The sequence below is a fragment of the Pipistrellus hanaki genome (assembly GCF_964339955.1).
Source record: "Pipistrellus hanaki genome assembly, chromosome: 2".
Taxonomy (NCBI): domain Eukaryota; kingdom Metazoa; phylum Chordata; class Mammalia; order Chiroptera; family Vespertilionidae; genus Pipistrellus; species Pipistrellus hanaki.
Genome location: NC_140504.1, coordinates 179,248,512 through 179,273,485, shown reverse-complemented (window position 1 = coordinate 179,273,485; position 24,974 = coordinate 179,248,512). Strand labels below are relative to the sequence as shown.

The 24,974-nt window shown below is 46.7% G+C and overlaps 1 protein-coding gene across 1 annotated transcript; it reads left to right on the top strand.

Annotated features, from left to right (window-relative positions):
* The first annotated feature begins 15,573 nt into the window (after positions 1-15,573).
* GJA4 (gap junction protein alpha 4) lies at positions 15,574-18,181 on the top strand. Its single transcript, XM_084873240.1, has 2 exons — positions 15,574-15,658; positions 16,666-18,181. The coding sequence occupies exon 2, from the start codon at positions 16,683-16,685 to the stop codon at positions 17,670-17,672; it is 990 nt and encodes a 329-aa protein (XP_084729366.1). The 5' UTR covers positions 15,574-15,658; positions 16,666-16,682; the 3' UTR covers positions 17,673-18,181.
* Positions 18,182-24,974: the final 6,793 nt, after the last annotated feature.

Genomic DNA, 24,974 nt, shown 5'->3' with positions numbered 1-24,974 from the left:
CCTGAGCCCAAGGAGCTCAGAGCCTGGGGGAGAGAGAAACAAACTCTTCTGCACTAAGAGCCTTCTGGGGGGCTCAGCCCCTCTCCCAGCACTGTGTGAGGACCTGAAACTTAGGGAACACCAACACCAAGGCCAGACCAGGATGGGAAGCGGAAGAGGCACAACGGCTATCCTGGCCTAGAGGAACATGTGGTGACTATTAAAGCCAAAGCCAGGAGCCAGAAACCCAGGAGGCAGCCCAGGGCCAGTGCAGGCAGGGAGAGGTCGGATCATTGTGCAGACACAGAGGCTGTGATTCATATTTGCTCTCAAGTGCAGCCATTCGTGAGATGGATAAGCCAGCCAAGTTTACGGTCCCTGGGCAGGACTGGCATCCACCCTCCAGGTCTGAATCATGGCTTAGCCACTTCCGGATCCCAGCTTCACCATGCTACACCTTGGCAAGCTTTCAGAATCTCTGTCTTGTCGCCAATACAATGGGAACCGTATCCATCAGGGTCCTGGAGGGAAGCAAAGGGCACAGTCAAACCAAATAATGTCAGCGAGTTTCCCGGAGGGGCTGTTATAAAAGGTATGGGCATGAGTCAGGAAACCCATGAAGGGTAACTTCCGTGTGCTGGGGCTAGTGCCAGAGGAGCAATGGACAGGGTTGCCACACAGGTGCTGCATCCAATCAAATAAATAGTCCAACTTCACTCTCCCATCCCCTGTTCACCTGCCCAACTGACCCAACCCAACCAGAAGCCAGAGATCCAGGGGACAGTGAGCCTCCCGGGGCACAAGGCAGGGTGGAGAAGGGGGAAGAGTAGATCAAAGGGAACATATTCATGCCAGCACTCAGGACATACCTAGGATTGTTGTAGAGGTAAAAAGAGACACTGCAGGTAAGGCATTAGTACAGAGCTAACAGCATAGCCAGTAACTATCTGAGTACATCCATGCTCAGGAAAGTCTCTGCCTGATGCCCAGGCCACATGGGACCTCAGCCCCAGCTTGGATTGGATGTTAGCAAAGGTCTTAGGGAGAAAGGATCTCCACCTATCTGCCACCATGCGCTCCAGTATCTTCCAGGACATGCTGGCTGCCTGGCCAAGGATGGCTTAGAAATCAGAATGGACTGAGCTTCCAGCCTGACCCTGCTTCTCCAGGCTGCAGTCCAGGTCCATGGATGAGGGACATTCCAGTCCTGCACATCCTGCCTTAAGGCCTGGGAGCTATTTTGAGCTTCGCAGCTTACTGTTCTCATCCAGTATGTGTTGGGCTAATGTTCATTACCCAGAGTCCCCCAGTGCACATCACTATCACCAGAAGATAGCTCTCATGTCCCCTTGGCTTTCTCTGCTCAGGGTACACACCTCTGTTTCTTCCTCCCTCGATAGCATGAGCTTCCTTCAATCGTGCATCTGATAGATTTCAATTTTATATACACAGCCTTCAAGTCCACATCTACTGAATGAGAAAACAGCCACCCTGCAGCTGAGGTAAATGGGAGATTACTTTGCATTCATCACCCTGGTCCAAGTCCCATTATGGACTGAATGTCTGCATTTTCTCAAAATTCCTATGTTGAAATCCTATCCCCCAGAGTGATGGCATTAGGAGGTAGCGCCTTTGGGAGGTGACTAGGTCATGAGGATGGAGCTCTCACGAATGGGATTAGTGTCCTTATAAGAAGAGACAAGAGAAGGATAAGGACAGGTTGAGAAGGCATCCCTGTGCAAACCAGGAAGAGGGCAGTCTCCAAGAACCTAACCACGCAGGCTCCCTGATCTCACTCCAGCCTCCAGGACAGTGAGCAATGTATTTCTCCTGGTTAAGCCCCCCAGTCTGTACTATTCTGTTATAGCGGCCTGAGCTGACTAGGACCTCCTCATCAGCTCTCACCTGGATTACGGCAACAGTCTCCCTCCTGCAGTCCCCTGACCCTGGAAAGCAGACACTGGGGAAGGGTTAAGAGTGCAAAGGGTGTTCTGGGGTTAAATACCCGTGAATGAAAAGGGGAGGAAGTATGCCGAGGCCGGTTTGGCTCAGTGGATAGAGCATCGGTCTGCAGACTGAAAGGTCCCGGGTTCGATTGCGGTCAAGGGCATGTACCTTGGTTGTGGGCGCATCCCCAGTAGGGGGTGTGCAAGAGGCAGCTGGTCGATGTTTCTCTCTCATCGACGTTTCTAGCTCTCTATCTCTCTCCCTTCCTCTCTGTAAAAAATCAATAAAATATATATTTAAAAAAAAAAAAAGAAAGAAAGAAAGAAAAGGGGAGGAAGTAGATTGAGCAACAAGACCTGTGGCAGGGAGCTCTCTATCCGGAAACAAAGATTGTCTATCAGAGGACTCCGAATTGGGTGGCAGGGGTTGGCTCACTCATCGCCTGGGGCCATCCCACACAGAAATTGGCCACCTGGACAGCTGAAGCAGACCTGAAAGTACTAACGCTAGAGGCTGACCAGATTCCCCACAGTTAGACAGCAAGTCCTATAGTAAAGGGGGGCCTCCACTGCTCATCACCCACCTCCACAGTGTATTCCCAGCACAGCAGCCAGGTGATCCCGTCAAAACTGAAGTCAGGCAATGTCACTCCTCTGCCCAAAACCTCCAAAGGCCCCTCATGTACCCAGACAACAAATGGGTCCAGGCTGCCTGTCACTCCTTAGGCCAATTAAGCAGAGACAGGGTTGAATCGTATATGAGCATTTATTCCAATAATGTGGACAGTATGGGAGAGCAGCAGGCCATCCATGAAAAATCTGTTCGAACACCTCCTACTAACTGGCTGATTATATAGGGACTATCAGGTGTGGGCAACCTGCGGCTCCGGAGCCACATGCGGCTCTTTTTGTTAAGTGAAAAAATCCTTTTTTTCTTCAGATTGACAGCTAACTGCACGATCCGGTATATAGCATTAAGGTAAGAAACAATATATGCAGTGTTATATTTGTTTTAAATGTCACAATGGTTTTGCGGCTCCCAGGTTTTTTTTTTCCTTCAAAAACAGGTCCAAGTGGCTCTTTATGTCTTAAAGGTTGCTGACCCCTGGACTAGATAGTCATGCATGGGGGGGGGGGGGGGTCCCCTAGGTGACAGGGCCAATCAGGTTCCCGCCTCCTCTCTTCCTCCTTCCCTCACTGCCACCCACCAATACCCCACCCCTGTTCCCTTTCCCAGCCCTGATCAGGTAATCTGGACCTGCCTGCGGGGGGGGGGGGGGGGGGGGGGGGGGGGGGGGGGAAACAGCAATTGGGGCCTGTGGGCTGGAGCAGCTTCCACATTGTGTGTCTGCTCCCTGGTGGTCAATGTGTATCATAGGAACCACCAGTTTTTCAGGTCGTTTCATTGTGAAGATCATTTAGGCTTTTATATACTAGAGGCCCAGTGCACTAATTTTATTATATAGATAAATAAGAAAGAAAGGCTGCATGAAAGGGGGGGGGGGGGGGGGAAGGTCTGACCCCAGGGTCTGTGGTCCCTGTGTCTCTTTCCAGAATCCTGAAGTCTGATAATAAGGTAGTTAATTTATAATAGTGTTAAAACCCAGCCTGCCAGCCAGGACCAAGAATAGTCAGCATTCCTGAGGCAAACTCCCTGAGGGGTGTCAGAGTCTAGGCACAGCTACCAACTCAAATTGTCTGCTGTCCTTTATTTTCAAAATGTATTTTCTTTTCCTAGCCCCAGTAGGGGGTGTGCAGGAGGCAGTTGATCGATGTTTCTCTCTCATTGATGTTTCTAACTCTTTATCCCTCTCTCTTTCTCTCTGTAAAAAAATCAATAATATATATATATGTGTGTGTTTTTTTGTTTTGTTTTGTTTTGTTTTTAAGAGTACATAGAGAACCAGTCAAGTCTGGCTGGATCATGAAATGAAAGGAGAGAGGGATGAGGCTGGAGAAGTGATCCAGGCCAGGAGGCCGCGGGGAATCACAAAAGGGTTTAATGAGGGCAGTGGTCTGGTCAGGGAAGGGTGGAGGCTGGGTTGGAGGGATTCTGGTCAGGGAAGGGTAGAGGCTGGGTTGGAGGGGTTCTGGTCAGGGAAGGGTGGAGGCTGGGAGACCATCTGGGAGGCCACTGAGATGGTGGCCCCCACAGGATCAGGGCAATGGGAATGGAGAGAGGGGTGGGGTTCCAGGGATATTTTCCAGGTGAAAGCGCCAGGTTATGGGGATCATTGTCTTGGCTGACCCTCCTTTCCCTGGGAAGGGGCCAGGTCGTTCAAACCCTGATCTCCAGAGCTTCTAAAGAAGCAGTGTGAGCAGGGTGAATGCAGCCTTGACACCGCCTCCATTCCTCCCTGCTTTCCAACAGATAGATCCAAAGGACATTGGGAGCGCCTGGGTCTTGCCGCAGGAGCAGAGCGCTGGGAGCAGAACCAGCCTCTAGGGATCTCTGTTCTCATGACCTCCGGGGTCAAAACCAAGCAGGCCCAGTTATCAGCTTTGGGAATCCAGAAGACTCAGCTCAGATTGATCCTGAAGTTCTGAGGTAAGCCTGTTAGGTAGGACATTAGTCATGAGCGGCCGGGGTGGGGCCTGCCCTGGGGTCCCGACAGGGGTCAGACCAGCACGGCCTTCAGACCACCCCTCTATGGCTGGCCCAGCAGCCAGTAGACTGCCAGCGGACATGTCCAGAACCTGCAGATCCAGAACTAGCCTGTTCTTGGTGCAAGCTCAGAGGAAAAGGACATGACCTCCTTGTGACCTTACTAGGGCCCTGGACTAATTATAATAAAATTTGCATTGTAGTTTGACCACCCCCTCACACCCCTCCACCCACCCCTGGAGTGTTTGTCTGTATGCTGTATGGCTAAGAGCATGCGCAGAAGATATATTTTCTGTCAATCATCCCTGAATGCAAATGAAAGTCTCCACCCATAAAATTCCTCATCGAAACTATATAACTCAGGAGTTTGGGACATTCTCTCTCTTGACTGGCCTGCTTCTCACTAGCAGTATATCTTCAATACATCCCACTCTGCTGTACTTTCATTTTCGGTGATCTTAAAATCTTTCCTGATTCAACGAGAAGAACCGAGGTCCCTGCCGGTAACCCCAATTGGTAACATCTTTTTGGTGCCGCTACTCGGATTGCACAAACCGTAAGTCCTTGAGTCTGGAGAAAGCTGCTTTACTTTTCCTTCTTTTCCAGGATTGGGAGGGCGAGGCAACACAGAAAACAGTACCTCCTCCTTACCTGTGCCCTGAGACTGAAGGGGTCATCTTTAAATTGGCTCCCCATAACCTGTACCTAGAGACACCCACTCTTTGCAGAAAAGAACGGATCTAATACTGAAACTTCCACCCGGCTTTTTAGACTCTCCCAGAAGAGCCCACAAAAGCACATTCTCTCCATCCAGCAGATACAGGCTCCCTGGGAAATGGGGACCTTAAACTCCACCCTTACTAGACCACTAACTCCTGACCACAGCCTTAAAACATTTTTTAGGGATAGGAGTTGTCTTTGGAATAATCCCAGGGTCCTTATTACCTACTTTTCTACCCCGCCCTGGAGGCCTTCCACTTCTATTTAGACTTTGTATGAAACCCCAAAGGGTCTGGGCAGATAACATCCATGGGCCAGCAGATAACATTCATGGGCCAGCAGATAACATTCATTCTTCCAGCCAGATCCATTGGGTAAATCTTTTTGTCTATCGCCTGCAACATCTCTCAGGGTTTAACTGGGTCAAGTCTCTACAGCCCTTGGCGGGAAGTACCGCGGTAGAATTTCTACCTGTCAGGGATTATGGCAGGCACAGTGTTCCCACAATCTGGACAATGTAAAAACTCTCAGAATAGGAATCTACCTCTCTGAGTGGATCACAGGGTCCAGCCGAAATGGCATAGGCATCATCAAAGGAATACATAAGATATTATGCAGAAGGACAAGATATGAGGCAACTAGGAAGTAAAGGGCACCTAAATTCACCTCAAGCCATTAGTCCTTCCATTTACTGTCTACTGCCTCATTTACATCAAGACCCTGTTAGCAAAACCCTGCTCTACACTAGAAAACCCCTTTACACTATTGAGCCGCGCTCAGCCCCACGTTGGGCACCACTTGAACCGCGCCAGCACAGCTAAGGGTTTGGCAAGCCTGAGGGAGGGCGGTGAAGGATGAAGAAAAAGACAGACAAAGAGAATAAGCTGGGTCTAGGCGGATCTGTACCTGGCTGAAGCCACAGAACAAATCCAGACTGCAAAGCTGATGCTTTATTTATAGTCAGGGGGGATGCAAGGTAATTTACAATGTTATTGTAAGTTTCACTTGTTTTGGCAGCACTTGCTGCCTCTCCCACAGCCCATTCCTTATCCAGGAAAGATCTAGGGAGCAGTCACAAGATCAAGCTTAATTATGCTTAGGGGACTCCTGCCTGTGTCTTGGCTAACTGGTCGTGATTTGACTCATAGACCTTCCAAAAGAAAAGAGTAATTTTCTATTATGGTTGGGTCTGGCCACAACATAAGCTCCCCGATGGGGAATCATGGCCTCAAATGGTTCTGTCTGAAGGATACCAAGCCCTCACACCCACATCACAGACTTCTTATTCTGGAACCCTGGGTGGACATCCACCTTTCTCAGCCAACAGCCAGCAAGTGTGGGAACTCAAGGCTCCACAACAACTCTGATCAGCTTGAAGCAGCCAGAGTGGTCTTCTCCCAAAAGTCCCCAAAGAATTGGGTTCCCATCCCTTGAGTGGGGAAATGTAAGGTAGGAAGTGAGGCATGAGCAGCTGGGGTGGGCCTGCCCTGGGGTTCTGATGAGATCAGACCAACACTGCCTCAGACCACCTCCCTATAGATGGGCCAGCGGGCAGGTCCAGAACCATGTGATTTTTGGAGCAAGCACAGGGGAAAAAGGACATGATCTCTATGCAATCTTACTAGGGCCTTGGACTAATTATAATAAACTGCATTGCAATTTTGATCCCCTTCCCCCACTACTACCCCTCCCCCCCATGAGTTTTTCCTATATGCATTATGGGTAAGGAGAATGTGTAGAAGAAATAGTTACATAACCCTTTTTTAATCATCCCAGAATGCAAATGAAAATCATTCAGAAAATTCACCGTTTAAACCATATAACTCTGAAGTGTGGGGCCATTGTCTCAACTGCCTGCTCCTCCCTTGATGTGTATATTCAATAAACCCCACATTGCTTTACTTTCATTTTCGTTGACCTTAAAATCTTTTCTGCATCGATGAGAAGAACCGAGGTCCTAGCCAGTAATCCCAGTTGGTAACAAGCCCACTCCACTTGCTGCCCAAAAAAGTCCTGCCAGGGCTGAAGACGGGACCCTCAGGGACCCTGGGGCACTAGGAGTCCAAGGACTTAATCCTACTGTGGAGAAGCAGGAATCCTTCTGCCACCAGCCCCCACTTGCAACATTCCCACCACACCCCTGAGCTTCCTCCCTTCCACCACCCTTTCTGCTCTGTAGATATAAGAAACATAAAAACCTGTAAGAATTAAACGAAGGATACACGTGGAAGCAAGATCTCAATAGACTATCCTAGTAAGATAAATGCTTCTTTTGTGCATTTGGAATTAAGGAGAGACCCTGAAAAAGATCATGTAAAGGTGGGAGAAAACCAAGCAAGGTCATGTGATTACAGGAGCGTTAATGAGAGGGTGTGCTCTCTTGAGGGTGTTCACCCAGTGGAAGGAGGAGTCTGAAAGAGACATTTCAAAGAGGCATTAACCTTGATGCACAGAAACAATGAAAAGGGCTTAAGGCAAAGATAAGCCTTTAACGTAAGAAGTCATATGTCTAGGCTATTGACAACTCATCATGTCCTGCCTAGTTAGGAATTTATGATCAAATCACCTTGTGAGGTTACGAAAGGTTAAAGTTGGTAGTGCACAAGCAGGCTAAATAGCCATCTCAGATAGTGATTAGAGAAAAGTTGAATTTATTTAATGAAAGGGGGGTAGGAGAAGAGGATATCCAAAGGGAAGGGCTGCACAGAGAAAAGGAGGCCTTGGAGACAGGTTCAGGGGATAAGCACAGGACAAGTTGCCACTGCCCATTGCTCTTTGGTTGCAAACTTCATGGGGTCCCTTAGAGGCTAGGGGGTCCTTGCCTTTGGGGGAATGAGAGGGAGAAGAGAATGGCATGGGGGTGCTCCTTGGAGGAAGAGCACACACTGGGTCCTTTGTCCAGGGCATATTTATCTCTTTCTTGCAGGTGAAAAATCTTAAGGGAGAATTCACAGGAGGGGTCTCAATAGAATATTTATCAGCTTCCCAGGTGTGCTCTTTCAGGGTCATGGTTTCCATTGACTGGTCAATGCCAGGGCAGGGGGTCATTAGTCAATATAGCTGGTCCTGGGTCACAGCATCACTTGTCTGGTTTTGCTGCTTTTCTGGGCCTGGAGCTAAAATACAACTGAGGCCTAGATGTTATCGTTAGGGAGGAAAAGGTCAGGGGGTCTAAACTGCCAGACCAGCAATATGAAAGATCAGGGGTCCAAACCTCATGGCCAATGATCTGCTAGGGGAGAATAGGTTACCCTGGGGACAAGATTCTTGTTTTCCCAGTTTTGCCCCTTGGTAGGTATCTGGAGCTTTCTGCCCTGGTGAGTTTCCGTACCTGACCCATCATCTAACATTCTCCCCTCAAGGACTTTTGACACTGAATTATCTCAGAGAAAATGGGCTCAGGGTCTCTTCTGTAGCTGTTTCCTGCTGAAATGTGGCAACATTTTCCTTCAGAACCAAAGGATCCTTGCTCTCTGTGTGAGGGACAAGGTGACCTGGGCACAGAAGGAGGTTGTAATGGTGTCTAAGGGTGGTATTTCTTGAGTACAAGTAGGACTTGTAACCTAGTGGAGACAAACGGTGTCACAAATTTTTTTATCAGGGCAAAAGCTAGAATAAGAATTATGATAAATGGTCTGGTGGAAGGAATGAAACATTAGTTCTAATAATTCTAAGTAAAAGGATAGGAGAAAAATGAAACATTAATTTGGAGGGTAGTAGCCAAATATTTAAGAAAACTAGATAAATTCAGGATCCAGTTCAATTTATAAATGAAAAATAAAACTTTGAATCTAATATTTACAACTGTGTATTATAGAATCTATTGAAACACAAATTTCCCCCTAAAATTATTCTTGTTTTTATTAAAGAGCTAAATTAAGACCATTTACTTACTGTATTAAGTCTAGTTACCATTTGGCCTGATCATTTGCATAAATACAATAAGAGTAGCAATCAATTATACAAGCTTTTAAAAATCTGCTTTGCTGGAATCTCATGATTGAGCTTTAATTAGCCCCTCAGGACAAGAAAGCTGAGCCATTTAGCTGCCATCAGGTTTGCCTGCAATATTTATAGACTTGGATGAATTCCTTAAGTTCTTGAGTTCCCCATTGATGTCTTAAGGTTCCTTCCTTGCCATCTCTCAGGAAAGCAAACTGTGTTCCTTACCTGGAAAGGTTGCTGTGAACCATAGGAACAAACAAGGTACTGGGCTTTCTCCAACAGGCTCTTATTGGTTTCAAAGTCAATCTTCATTCCTTAAAGCTTTCTGGTGACAGCCAGAGTCCAGGCACATATTTTTCAAACATGACATCTCAGTCAAAGTCTTGATTAATAAAACCACAACTGAAAACTAGTCTTATTAAATTTATGCAAAGAAACATATTGCCATGACTCATTCATTAAGAATTGCCAAATTCTGGAGAGATGAGATAGGGAGAAAAAGCTTCCATATTGCTTATATAAACTAATAAAAGAGAAAGATGCAAATTTACCATACTTTTGTGATGCCCACCAGCCCATCAGGAGTGAGTATGCAAATTAACCCAACAAAGATGATGAGTTAATTTGCATACGTAGTCACTGAGTTGGAAGGTGGAAAGGTGGCTCTGGCAGGAGTGAATGCGGTGCTGGTAGCCAGGGGAAGGAAGGCCCATTCTTGCACAAATCTTCATGCATTGGGCCTCTAGTGAAGATATAATTTACCAAATTATTCTAGGGAAATAAAAGCAAGCTTTCTTATATCTGAAAGACAGAAAGCTTTCCATATAACTAATCTTTTGTTTGTCCTGATTATTTGCCAGTATTTTATGTTTTCAGTCATTCTTTACAGTTCTATATTTTACTTACTTTAAAGAGATGACCACTTAGTAATTTAGAGTAAGCCAGTGTTCTTGTTATGAATCTTTTCAAAAATTTAACTAATAGACAACAAGATTGCACACACAGCCCACAAAGGGGTATACCAAGAGTGTCCACCTCAGGTAACTGGGGAGGCTGAGCCACTGGGCCCTACTAGGATACCTAGCATACAAAGCCTCTCCAACAACTCAGGGAAGCAGACAAAATGAGGGGACAAAGAGTCAGGTCACAAATGAAGGAAATGGAGGAAAGAAAACGACTGGATATAGAGTTCAAAACCAGTTATAAGGTTTTTCAAGAATTTCCTACAAAGGCCAATAAATTTAATGAGACTCTTGAGGATATGAAAAAGGATCAACTAGAAATTAAGCATACGTTGACTAAAGTAAAAAATATTATACAGAGACCTAAAAGCAGACTAGAGGATTGCAAGAACCAAGTCAAATATTTGGAATACAAAGAAGCAAAAAGCACTCCTCCGGAAAAGAAAAAAGAATCCAAAAAGTTGAAGATAGTATAAGAAGCCTCTGGGACAACTTCAAGCGTACCAACATCAGAATTAGGGGGGTACCAGAAGAAGAGAGAAAGCAAGATTCTGAAAATCTATTTGAAGAAGTAGTAACTGAAAACTTACCCCACAAGTTCAGGAAGTGCACAGAACCCCAAACAAAAGGAATCCAAAGAGGACTACACCAAGACACATCATAATTAAAATACCAAGAGCAAAAGACAAAGAGAGAATATTAAAAGCAGCAAGAGAAAAATAGTTAGTTACCTACAAGAGAGCACCCATATGATTATCAGCTGATTTCTCAACAGAAACTATGCAGGCCAGACAGGAGTGGCAAGAAATATTCAAAGTGATGAATTGCAAGAACCTACAACCAAGATTACTCTTTCCAGCAAAGCTATTATTCAGAATTGAAGGTCAGATAAAGAGCTTCACAGATAAGAAAAAGATAAAGGAGTTCATCACCACCAAACCAGAATTATAGTAAATGCTGAAAGGTATTCTTTAAGAATACCTTTCAGCATTTACTGAGGAAGAAGAAGAAAAAGATAAAGATAAAGATAAAAATTATGAACAACAAATATGTATCTATCAATAAGTGAATCTAAAAACCAAGAGTATAGCCAAAACCGTTTTGGCTCAGTGGATAGAGCATCAGCCTGTGAACTGAAAGGTCTCAGGTTCGATTCCATTCAAGGGCATGTACCTTGGTTGCAGGCACATCCCCAGAAGAGGCAGCTGATCGATGATTCTCTCTCATTGATGTTTCTAACTCTCTATCCCTCTCTCTTCCTTTCTGTAAAAAATCAATAAAATATATTTTTTAAAAATAAATTAAAACCAAGGGAATAAAAAATCTGATGAACAGTATTAACTGGTGAATATAATAGAATCAGGGACATAGAAAGGGAATGGGCTGACAATTCTTTGGGGAATAGGGGCGTGGGGGTGCGGGAAGAGACTGGACAAAAAGCGTACACCAATGGATGAGGACGGGGGCGGGTGGGAAGGGGTAAGGGCAGAGGATAGGGTAAGAATCTGGTGGAGGGGAGCTCTGGGAGGGTAAAGAGGAACAATTGTAATAATCTGAACAATAAAGATATATTAAAACCTAAATTGTTTTAAAAACTTAACCAACACATTTGTAAATGCATCAGAGCAAAACAATGATGGCCTATAAATGACATATTTAAGTGACATGGTTATAGATTTGACCATAAAACAATTGACAAAGAACCTTGCCATTTTGTAGGATATAATATTCCAAGATAATAATTTCCTGATAAATAATAATTATTATGAAATGACATAAGAGAACAATATAAAGTTTATATTCTTAGGTTTAATATAGAATTTTATAATACATAAAGAACAAACAACTTATAAGATTTTTAAAAAGGAGCATATGGCTCTTGAAAGTATGCATGGAGCACTGTAGACAATTCATAAGTGTGTGGATCACAAATATCTGGAGTTCTATTGCCAAATGCTGGTCCAGTGTCACCAACAAGATACCTGTTACTCCTGAGAATTTCCTGTTTGAACTCAGCTCTGAATCTTTACAAGTTCCTTCCTAAAGCAGACTGAAATTTTTATTCATTTTAATAAAATACGTATTCAAATAAAACATAGTTAATATTACTAATTTTTATTTGACAAAGCTTCCCATGTAACTTTCCAGGTATATTAAATAGGCCTAATTAGTTTAGAAACTTAGGAGAGAGAATGAATCCTTGAGGTGTTTCAGGGCCCACAGTAATAACTCAAAGTCATTTCTCTGTTAAAAAAAAAAGAAAGAAAGAAAGAAAGAAAGAGAAATGAAAGTCTTTTGAAATTTAAGCTTTGGGCCCTAGTTGGTTTGGCTCAGTGGATAGAGTGTTGGCCCATGGACTGTAGGGTCATGGGTTCAATTCCTGTCAAGGACACATACCTCAATTGCAAGCTCGATCCCCCAACCCTATTGGGGCGTGCAGGAGGCAACCAATAGATGTGTCGTGTCTTGCATCATGCTTCTTTCTCTCTGTCTCTCCCCCTCTCTTCCACTCTCTCTAAAACTCAATTGAAAAATATCCTCATAGGATTAACAACAACAACAAAAAAAGAAAGAAATTTAAACTTTGGGAAGGTTGTCAAATATACTTAACCAAAAGATCCTATATAATAAAACCCTAATATGCAAATCAATCGAACAGTGGAACAAGTGGTCACTATGATGCATACTGACCACCAGGGGACAGACAACCTATGCAGGAACTGCCCCCTAGTGGTCTGTGTACTCCCCCAGGGGAAACGCTGCTCAGTCAGAAGCCCGGCTCACAGCTGGCAAGCACAGCAGCAGTGGCAGGAGCCTCTCCAGGAATGTCCACCCAGCAGGCAGACATCTCCTGAGAGGTCTCAAGAAAGTGCAGCCCAGGCTGAGGGACCACCCCTCCCCCTGCCCCAGGTTCTCTAGCTATATTATAACTCTAGGTAAAACAAATGTATATATTATGGTAATAACTTTAAAGGTTATTAATTAAACTTAAACTGGTTTTAATATTAAATATTTTGTCTAGACCATAATATCCTACTTAATTTATATAAGTATTTAACCTCTGTAGGCCAATAAAACATTATACCCTAGTGGTGCCATCTGGAGGCAGAAAACACACATACAGGCAAATACATGAAGACCATACACATTTAAATTATTACTATTTGTAGAGGAGATATAGTGCAATCTTAGGGAAGGCCCCAGGAGAGGGTCTCAATAGAATATTCATCAGCTTCCCAGATGTGCTTTTTCAGGGTCATGGTCTCTGCGGATTGGTCAATACCAGGGCAGGGGGCCATTAGTCAGTGTAGCTGGTCCTGAGGCAGCCATGACATCACTTGTCTGCTTTTGTTGCTTTTCTGGGCCTGGAGCTCAAATACAACTGAGGCCTAGATGTTATCGTTAGGGAGGAAAAGGTCAGGGGGTCTAAACTGCCAGACCAGCAATATGAAAGATCAGGGGTCCAAACCACAGAACCAGTGAGCTGCTAGGAGAGGATAGGTGATCGTGGGGACAAATTTTTTGTTTTCCCGGTTTTGTCCCCTGCTAGGCATCTGGAGCCTTCTGCCCTGGCAAGTTTCTGTACCTGGACGATCATCCTTGCTCTGGTGATCTAACAGTTACTTTCCATAGAAGCTCTAATTTTTTTTGGTCCACAGCTCCCACTAAGGCCAACCCTCAGATCCATTTTGTCACATGACTTTAGCCACCACTCAACTTGAAAATTTTCTGTGTATCAATAATTGCTATGTGCTTTCACTGGATCGCCTATCAACCCTGCACAGTATTATTATTATCCTCCTTATGCAGAGGAAGAAACTGAGGCACAGGGGTTTGTGCAACGTGCCTCAGAGCAAGAGGTCCACAGCAAGGTCTCAATTTCGGCTCTCCTGCTTCCGCCCACCAAGGCCAGCACTCTGGAGACTGTGGCCAAGGTCTCAGGACCTGGCAGCCCCAGGTCCTCAGGCCTCTGCCCTTTCTGTTCCTTCTGCCTAGAATGCTCTTCCCCCACCCCCACCCCCACTCCCAACCTGGCTAAGTCTCCTCCAGGAAAGGTTTCTAACCAAGTCCTCTGTGAGTCCCCCTGTCCTTCTCAAGAGAACTTTGCCCATTTCCCATTTTACTGTTATCCCGAGCGCTGATATGCTCCCTTCCCACCTGTTCCAGCTAGTGTGAGAGCCTGTGGCCAGCGATCACATGTGGCTGGTTATGGTGGAATCCCTGGCTCCATGCCACAGAGACCTTCATTAATATTCAACCACAGGGTGAAGCCGGAATGAGCGATGGGGAGCTCTGGCTGCCCCACCCTCGCATTTAGCGCCATGAAGATGGGATCCACACTAAAAGTCCAGAAAGTGCCCCCTCCCCAGTTGTCAAGTGGGGCATGGGAGCTTTGGTGACTTTTGGTTGTGTAGTGGGGATGTTTGAGAATTCTGCAAGGATACAGGCTCCATCACAGTCTCTAGGGAGGGCGCTGTGGTTCCCCATGTCCTAATGAGCCTTTATTGCCTGCCCTGGCCCAGTGCTGGGGAGGGGGGGAGGGGGGGGTGAAGGAAGGGGACACCGTGGCTGCATAACAAATGCGTGGTCTCCCTTCTTCTCACCAAGGACAACAGGCCCCCAGAGTGGAGGAAAGGCCCTGTTACATAACATTTCCCAGGCTCGGAGCCTGAAGAGGCTTACAACTCCAGCATTAATCACAGCATTAATCACGAGTTTATTATGGGAACGTACATTACTCAGAGGAGGCACGTCATATGGGAAGGAAGATGTGGGCATACTCCAGCCCTCCTGGCAAGTGCTAAGCTGTCATATCGGACAGGTCCGAACGGATCCGGGCGCTGGGCATGCCGCACCCCAGACAAGGGGGAAATGCCTAACACAGGCATGTCGGTGGAGGCAGGGCACCAGGCTGTTCCTGGAACCAGCGCGTGTGGAGCCCAGGGGTGGGGTCGATCTGTTTGGGGCGGGGGAGATGCGGATTTAGGAGACGCTGTCTCCCTCGGGTGGCGTCCGGCATCCAAGTATAGGATCTGGCCCCAATCACATCTTAGAACAGTCTGCTCCCCACTCCCATCCCCATCCCCACCTGCCCACCCTCACACTCACTCGGGCCAGTTGCGGGATCAGCAAATTCCTGCTGTAATACTTTCGAATACCCCGGCTCCACCCGCCCTGAAAAACTTTGTTCCGTCCCCAAAGAAACTGCGGCCGGGAGCGTTAAGGCCTGGAGTACCGTTAGCTGGAGGGGGGGAGAGCCCCCAGCCCCCAGCCCCCAGCCCCTTCCAGGAGAGTCCTGTGGGAGACTCGGCTGCACCTCCCGTCCCACCCCATCCCCCCGGCTCTGAGAAACCACCCGCTGCCCTCCCGCCCCGCTTCCTGCCCCGCCCCTCGGCGCTATTTAAGGCGCCCCGGCCTCCAGGCGGGGTCCCAGCAGGGCTCCCGGGCGCCGCTCGGCCACCGCGTCCCCGCCAGCACCTGGGCCGCCTGGCAGGCAGGCGGTGAGTGCGCTTGGGGGCTAGGGTTACTGCTTAGCGGTGGGGAGTGAGGGCGGTGGGGTACCAACCACCTTAGCGGCATTCATCCAGGCTGCCCGTGGCCAGGCTTTGTGCTAAGCAAGGTTCCTATCCCCTTTCATTATATCCCTATAACCGCAGGAGACAGGAATATTATTATTATTAATTATTTCCATTTTACAAGAGAGGTGCTGAGAGGTTGTCCCAGAAGCGAGGTCTCAGTTTGTAAGAGGGAGTCGGGATGGGAACCCAGGTCTGGTTCCTCTGATGTTCTGGGAGGGGTGTGGCCTGTGCCGCTCCCCTGCTCTCCTGCTGTGACAACTGGGCGGCAATAGCGTGTGTGTGTGTGTGTGTGTGTGTGTGTGTGTGTGTAGAGGGGTGTCTTGGGATGGAGGGAGGGGGCAGGATCAAGCGTCCATCCTGAAGGGCAGGTCCCGATTGCTGGCAGGTGGAGCTCACACAGGATGCTGTCTAACGCTCCTCCTGCCACAAACTCCAAAGTTAGAATGAGATCAGAGGAAGGGAATGGAGACCCCGGGCTTTGGGTACCCTGAGAAGCTGAGGATCGCACCACCACCCCCTCCCCCTGTCTGGGGACAGCCTGTCCTGGACAGAAGGGACGAGGGATGCGGCACAGCTGTGTGACCTTGGATACGTTCCTCTGATGCTCCGTTCCCAGAGGCTCAGGGGCCTCAACTTGAGCTGAGTCTTTTTTTGGGCTGTGGTCACCCTGGGACTACGGCTGGGAACAAGAGGGACCCGGATGTGTGACTAGACGGGACCTCTGCCAGCGGCGCTTAGCAGCCATCATCAGAAGATGTGCTTTTAGTCCTGACCACCCTGCTGGGTGTGAGCCCTCAGGCCAGTCCCTTCCCTGCCCTGAGCCTCAGTTTCCCTGTAGATAAAAGGGCATGGCCCGCCTCACTGCAGGCTTGTTGCTAGGCCAGCCGAAAAGGACGCCCTGCTGACCCGTGTTTTCTGTCTCCCTGCAGACAGAAGCCCAGGAGCCATGGGTGACTGGGGATTCCTGGAAAAGTTGCTGGACCAGGTCCAGCAGCACTCCACCGTGGTGGGCAAGATCTGGCTGACCGTGCTCTTCATCTTCCGCATCCTCATCCTGGGCCTGGCCGGCGAGTCCGTGTGGGGTGACGAGCAGTCGGATTTCCTGTGCAACACGGCCCAGCCGGGCTGCACCAACGTCTGCTACGACCAGGCCTTCCCCATCTCCCACATCCGCTACTGGGTGCTGCAGTTCCTCTTTGTCAGCACGCCCACCCTCATCTACCTGGCCCACGTCATCCACCTGTCTCGGCGCGAGGAGCGGCTGCGGCAGAAGGAGGAGGAGCTGCGGGCGATGCCGCACAAGGACCCGTGCGTGGAAAGGACGTTGGCATCCATAGAGCGTCAGATGGCCAAGATCTCGGTGGCCGAGGATGGTCGCATGCGGATCCGAGGGGCGCTGATGGGCACCTACGTGGTCAGCGTGATCTGCAAGAGCGTACTCGAGGCAGGCTTCCTGTACGGCCAGTGGCGTCTCTACGGCTGGACCATGGCCCCCTTGTATGTGTGCCACCGCTCGCCCTGCCCCCACTCGGTGGACTGCTATGTCTCTCGCCCCACCGAGAAGACTATCTTCATCATCTTCATGCAGGTGGTCGGGTTCATCTCCCTGCTGCTCAACCTGCTGGAGCTGGTGCACCTGCTGTACCGCTACCTCACAAGGAGACTGAAGGCCCAGCAGGGCCAGAATGCCGCCCTGGCTCAGGGCACCAGCCCGGAGCCCTACACTAACCAGGTCTTCTACCTCCCCATGGGCAAGGAGCCCTCATCCGAGCCATGCCCCGTCTACAGCGGGCTCTCGTCCAGTGAGCAGAACTGGGCTAACCTGACCACGGAGGAGAGGCTGGCTGCTTCTAGGCCACCCCCCTTTGTGGAACCGTACCCCGAGAGTAGCCAGAAATACCCCAGCAGCCATGCCTCTAAGAAACAATATCTGTAGGAACCTGGGGCTTATGTCACCCGACAGCAGGGCCTCAGAAGTCTGGCTGCCTTGGGCGCCCCTCCTTGAAGGCTCTGCAGAGATGACTTAGGGCAGGGAAAGCGGGTGCTTGCTGGCCATGGGCCTCACTATCAGTTGTTCTTGGACACCTGGGGCCTTCCTAGTGACCAGATGACAGCTCATGGTTTCCCCTCCAGAGCCTGGCTTTGCCGCAGGAACAGACAGAGCCAGCTCGGGGTGCTCCTGACCAACGGCTTCGGCCCTCTGGCCTTTTTCACTTTGTCCAGAGGGGCCCGAAGCCAAGTGACTCCACCCCTACCATCATGGAACTTTCTCCTCCACCCAGGTTGTCCTCGGCACCCTCTCCTGGCAGGAAGAGCCTGGACCAGGCCGCTGGGTAGGCCTGGATTACACACACAGCACCTGTCAGGGAGGCTGGTGTCTTGTTCTCATCACTCCTTCCTGGTTCCGCTGTTTATGCTTCTAAAATAAACAGAACGTGGTCACAAGCGAGGTGTGTGTATTGATGCTGTCGGGAGGTGCATCAGGGTGGGAGCTGAGGGGTAGCCTTGCTTTCCCCAGATAATCTGCCTTTGGCCTCTGCAACCCCAACTCCCGCAAGCACTTTTCACCTTCCAACTCGTACACCCTGCCTCTCAGCAGCCCTGAGTGCTAAACAGTCTGCCTTTTGAAATGCCTCAGGCATCATCCTTTTTCATCCTCCGCCTCAGCCCCTCAACCCAGAACTCAGTGTGTATTCTGGGCCTGCCCCCATGGCCATTGAGTGCCCCAGCCTCTCCACCCCCTGCAGGGTGCAAATGGGCTAGGGCTGCGGGTGGGGGTGGGGGTGGGGGCAACAATAGTGTATTGGGGATAGAGGACTACGCAGAATGATGGGGTGTGGAGGGGCAGGGCTGTAGGGAGAAGATCCAGTGAGGAGTGGCTGTAAGCCTCATCCCACCGGTGTTCATTTCCTAGAGCTGTTATAACACAGAGTAGGGCCTTCAAAAACAGATACTTATTCTCTCACAGTTCAGGAAGTTGGACGGTCGAGATCAAGGTGTGGGCAGGATTGGTTCCTCCTGAGAGGTGCGAGGGAGAATCTGTTCCATGCCTTTAGCTTCTGGTGGGTGGCTGGCGTTCCTTGGTTTACAGAAGCATCTCCCCCATCTCGGCCTTCCTCTTCATACATTGTCCCTGTGCATGCGTCTGTCTCTAGGTGTAAACTTCTTTTTATTTGATTGATAAACATAGTTTTATTGATTTCAGACAGGGAGAGAGAACTAGAAACATCAGTGATGAGAGAGAATCATTGATCAGCTGCCTCCTGCATGCCCCACACTAGGGATCGAGTCGCAACCTGGGCATGTGCCCTGACAGGGAATCAAACTGTGACCTCCTGGTTCATAGGTCGATGCTCAACCACTGAGCCAACTTTTTATCTTATTTATTTTTAAATATATTTTTATTGATTTCAGAGAGGAGGGGAGAGGAAGAGACAGAAACATCAATGATGAAAGAGAATTATTGATTGGCTGCCCTCTGCATGCTCCCTCCTGGGGACTGAGCCCATGACCCAGGCATGTGCCCTTGACCAGAATCAAACCAGGGACCCTTCAGTCCTCAGGCTGATGCTCTATCCACTGAGCCAAACCAGCTAGGGCTAAACTTTTTTTTTTAAAGACACTAATCATATTGGATTAGGGCCACCCTAATGACTACATTTCAACTTGATCACCTCTGTAAAGACCCTATTTCTAAATAAAGTCATTCGGAGGTAATGGTGGTTGAGACGTCAGCATACCTTTTGGGGGTAGACAATTCAACTATATCACTCCCTACCAGCTCCACCTCACCTCCAAGCACTTGTTGGGGGAGGCCAAGGACGACGTTAAGTATGTATTGGACTCAGGCATCTCCCTGTAGATGTGGCCTGGATGGAATACAGAAGGGTCACATCTCACTTCTTCCTTCTTTGTCCTCCCACCAGCCTATCCTTCACACTACCAAAATCGAAGTGGGGTACAGGCAACTCTCAGTCACAGGAGGAGCCATAGGACGTTGACTCCTGGAACCCATCCTTCATAGTCACTTGACTGTGGTCCTTTCCCCTTGCTGGGCCTCATTTTCCCTATCGTGAAATATACGTGTTGGGTGGGACACAGGTAGATGGCTGTTAGGTATGAGGAGCATTGCATGGAGGAACTTGTCACTCATCATTGATCTGAAGCTCACAAGTGATGTGCTATTTTCTGTGAATTAAAACAGATTCAAGATTGTTTCTATAATAGGATATATCCCAGTCACTTGAGTTCCACATTGCCTTCCCGAGTAAGAAGGAAAAAAAAAAGCGGAGAGGGGGTCTGGGATTATGTGAGTGCACTGGGAATTCTGCATAACCCCAAGTCATCTCATCTGGGACCCATGGGAGCATGTGAATGTCATGGGCATGAATAAACAAAGGAGACAGTGGTTGGGCTGAGTGATGGCAAAACTTCTTCCCAGCCTGGCTGGTGTGGTTGAGCTTCAACCTATGAACTAGGAGGTCACAGTTCAATTCCCAGTGAGGGTACATGCCAAGATTTCAGTTTCGATCCCCCGTGTGGGGGCGCACAGGAGTCAGCCAATCAGTGATTCTCTCTCATCACTGATGTTTCTTTCTCTCCCTCTCCCTTTCTCTCTGAAATTAACAAAAATGTATTAGAAGAAGGAGAAGGAGGAGGAGGAGGAGGAGGAGGAGGAGGAGGAGGAGGAGGAGGAGGAGGGGAAGAAGAAGGAGAAGGAGAAGGAGAAGGAGAAGGAGAAGGAGAAGGAGAAGGAGAAGGAGAAGGAGAAGGAGAAGGAGAAGGAGAAGGAGAAGGAGAAGGAGAAGGAGAAGGAGAAGGAGAAGGAGAAGGAGAACAAGAACAAGAACAAGAAGAACAAGAAGAACAAGAAGAACAAGAACAAGAACAAGAACAAGAACAAGAACAAGAACAAGAAGAAAAACTTCCCAATTGAATATGCCGGCTCACTGACCACTAGGTTGCTGACCTCATGATTCTCACAGTGACCTCCAGGGCCTTGACTGGGATTCCTTCATTTCCTTTTCACATTGGGCAACTGATGTTTGCAGGAAGAGGAATCCACCCCAGGACTGTTAGAACTTCTGTCTCCACCTTCCAGCTTCTCCCACCAGCCCTGGCTCTGACCTCAAGGGCCATTCGAAACTCAGGTACTCTGCTCTTTCCATACAAACACTGCAGCCATGTGGAAAAAAGCCACCAGGCCTGTCCTGGGCCTGTGCTTCTCCTACTCCCCCAGCTGACGCTGGTTTGCAGAAGTCTCTGGCAAACCTGCAGCTTGTCTTCTTTCCTCTTAACATGTGTCCCCCTCCTCTGGGTGCTAGACATGATGTTCCAAGTGGTCAAAATCCAGATTATCACCTCTTGCCTCAAAATTTCTACCTTTATTGTTTTATTGAATTTATGGGGGTGACATTGGTTTGCAAAAACCATATAGGTTTTAAGTGTACAAGTCAATAAAACTTCATCTACACACTGCATCATGTGCCCATCACCCCAAGCAAAGTCTCTTTCAGTCCCCATTTTTTCCTCCCTTTGCTCACAACCACCTCGCTTTCTCTGGCTATCACCACACTGTTGTCTGTGTCTGTGTGTTATATGTATACTAGAGGCCCGATACGCGAATTTACTAGTATGCACGGGTGGGGTTCCTCGTCCTAGCCAGCGATCAGTCCTGATCAGGGCCTATTGGGTCCAGCTGGCTAGGGAGGGACAGCAGGAGGGCTCCAGGGTGTGTTTGGCCCTCTTGCCCAGTCCCAATGGGCAGGACCCCAGCAGCAACTAACCAACCAGTCAGAGCATCTTCCCCCTGGTGGCCAGTGAGCATCATAGTAACTGGTCAAGTGGTCAACAGAATGGTCAACCAATTGGTCAGGCTCTTAGCATATTACGCTTTTATTACATAGGATATGTCTTTTTGGTTAACCCCTTCACCTTCTACATCCAGCGCTTCCCTCTGACAGTTGTCAGTCTGTTCCATGTATCCATGCCTCTGTTTCTATTTTGCCCATCAGTTTATTTTATTCATTAGATTCCACATATAAGTGAGATCATATGGTATTTGTCTTTCTCTGACTGGTTTATCTTACTTAGAATAATAATCTCCAGGTGCATCCAAGCAATTGCAAAAAGGTAAAATTTTTCCTTCTTTTTCAGAGGTGCATAGTATTCCATTGTGTAAATTACCACAGCTTTCATTACCCACTCTTCTGCTGATGGGCACTTGAACTGTTTTCAGATCTTGGCTATTTTTAATAATGCTGTAATGAATGTAGGTGTGAATATATTCTTTCAAATTAATTGTTTCCAGTTTCTTAGGACATATGGCCAGAAGTGGGATCACTGGGTCAAAGCAGTTTCATTTTTAAATATATATTTTATTGATTTTTCTTACAGAGAGGAAGGGAGAGAGATAGAGAGCTAGAAACGTCGATGAGAGAGAAACATTGACCAGCTGCCTCTTGCACACCCCCACTGGGGATGTGCCCGCAACCAATGTACATGCCCTTGACCAGAATCGAACTTGGGACCTTTCAGTCCGCAGACCAACGCTCTACCGCTGAGCCAAACCGGTTTCGGCAAAGCAGTTTCATTTTTAATTTTTTGAGGAAACTCCATACTGTTTTCCACAGTGGCTGCACCGTCTGCATTCTTAGCAATAGTTCACAAGGGTTCCCTTTTCTTCACATCCTCACCAGCACTTGTTGTTTGTTGATTTGTTGATAATAGCCAATCTGGCAGGTATGAAATAATATCTCATTGTGGCGTGTTTTTTTAAATATATTTTTATTGATTTCAGAGAAGAAGGGAGAGGGAGAGGGCGAGGGAGAGGGAGATAGAAACATCAATGATGAGAATAATTCATCAGCTGCCTCCTACGGTCCACTGGGGATAGACTCTACAACCTGGGCATGTGCCCTTGATTGAAATTGAACCCGGAACACTTCAGTCTGCAGGCCTATGCTGTATCCACTGAGCCAAACCAGCTAGAGCTCATTGTGGTTTTAATTTGCCGCTCTCTGATGATTAGTGACATTGAGCACTTTTTCATATGTCCATTGGCCATCTATATGTCCTCTCTAGAGAAGTATCTATTCAAGTCCTTCGCCCATTTTTTAATTGGGTTGTTTGTCTTTCTGGTGTTGAGTTGTGTAAGTTCTTTATATATTTTGGAAATTAATCCCTTATCAGATATATCATTGGCAAATATGTTCTCCCATGCAGTGGGTTCCCTTTTCTTTGTTAATGCTTTCTTTTGCTGTGCAAAAGCCTTTTAGTTTGATGTAGTCCCATTTATTTTTTCCATTGCCTCCCTTAACCAAGGAGATACTAGTATATCAGCAAAACTATTGCAATGTGAGATGCCTGAGATTTTACTGCCTATTTCTCTTCCAGGATTTGTATGGTTTTGTAACTTACATTTAAGTCTTTTATTCATTTTGAGTTTATTCTTGTATATGGTATAAATTGGTGGTCTAGTTGCAGTTTTTTGCATATACCTGTCCAATTTTCCCAACAACATTTACTGAAGAGACTGTCTTTACCTCATTGTATGCTTTTACCTCTTTTGTGAAATATTAATTGAGCTTAATGGCTTGTGTTTGTTTCTGGGTTCTCTGTTCTGTTCTATTGATCAATATGCCTGTTCTGATGCCAGCATCATGCTGTTTTAATTACAGTGGCTTTGTAATATAGTTTGATATCTGGTATTGTGACACTCCCCTTCCTCCCAACTTTGTCTTCTTTCTCAAGATTGCTGAGGCTATTTTTGGATTCTATACATTTTTGGAATATTTGTTCTAGATCTGTGAAATATGCCATTGGAATTGCATTGATTCTATATAGTGCTTTGGGTGATATGGATATTTTAATGGTTTTAATTCTTCCAATCCATGAACACAATATATGCTTTCACTTATTTGTATCTTCCTCAATTTTTTCTTCAATAGCTTATAATTTTCTAAGTACAGGTCTTTTACCTCTTTATTTAAATTTATTTCTAGGTACCTTATTTTGTTGTTGTTGTTGTTGTTGCAATAGTAAATGGGGTTATCTTAATTTCTCTTTCTGACAGTTCATCATTGGTGTATAAAACTGCCACCAATTTCTGAATATTAATTTTGTATCCTGCTACTTTGCCAAATTTATTTGTTAGATCTATTAGGTTGTGTGTTTTTTGGTGGAGCCTTAAGGTTTTCTATGTCATGTCATCTGAGCATAATGACAGTTTTACTTCCTCCTTTCCAATTTGGTTGCCTTTTATGTTTTCTTCTTGTCTGATGGCTGTGACTAGGATTTCCAGTACTATGTTTAATAAAAATGGTAAAAGTAGACATCTCTGTCTTGTTCCCTATCTTAAGAAAAACACTTTTAGTTTGTGCCCATTGAGTATGATGTTGGTTGTGGGTTTGTCATATATGGCCTTTATTATGTTGAGGTATGATCCCTCTGTTCCCACTTTGCTGAGAGTTTTTATCATAAATGGGTACCAGATTTTATAAAATGCTTTTTCTTCATCTATTGATATGATTGTGTGATTTTTATCCTTCATTTTGTTTATGTGATGTATCACATTTATTGATTTGCAAATATTCTACCAACCTTGCATTCCCAGAACAAATCCCACTTGATCATGGTGCATGATCTTTTTCATATATTGCTAGATCTGGCTCATTAATATTTTGCTGAAGATTTTAGCATTTATATTTATTAGGAATACTGGCCTATAAATTTCTTTCTTTGTATTGTTTTTATCTGGGTTCCGACTTAGTATAATGCCAGCTTCACAAAAAGAGCTTGGAAGTCTTCCCTCCTCTTGAATTTTTTGGAATAGTTTGAGGAAGATAGATGATAGTTTTTTGAATGTTTGGTAAAATTTGCCTGTGAAGCCATCTGGTCCAGGACTTTTGTTTACTGGGAGTTTTTGTTTTGTTTTGTTTTACTACTTCAAGTTCATTAATTGTAGTTGGTCTATTTAGGGCTTTTTTATTCTTCCTGATTCAGTTTTGGAAGATTATATGCTTCTAGGAATTTATCCATTTCACCCAGGTTTTCCAATTTGTTGGCATATAGTTGTTCATAATATTTTCTTTCAATCCTTTTTTTGTATGTCAATTGTCACTTCTCCTCTTTCATTACTGATTTTATTTATTTGGGTCCTCTCTTTTATTTTCTTGATGAATCTGGTTAAAGGTTCATCAACTGTGATTGTCTTTTCAAAGAACCAGTTTTGTGGTAC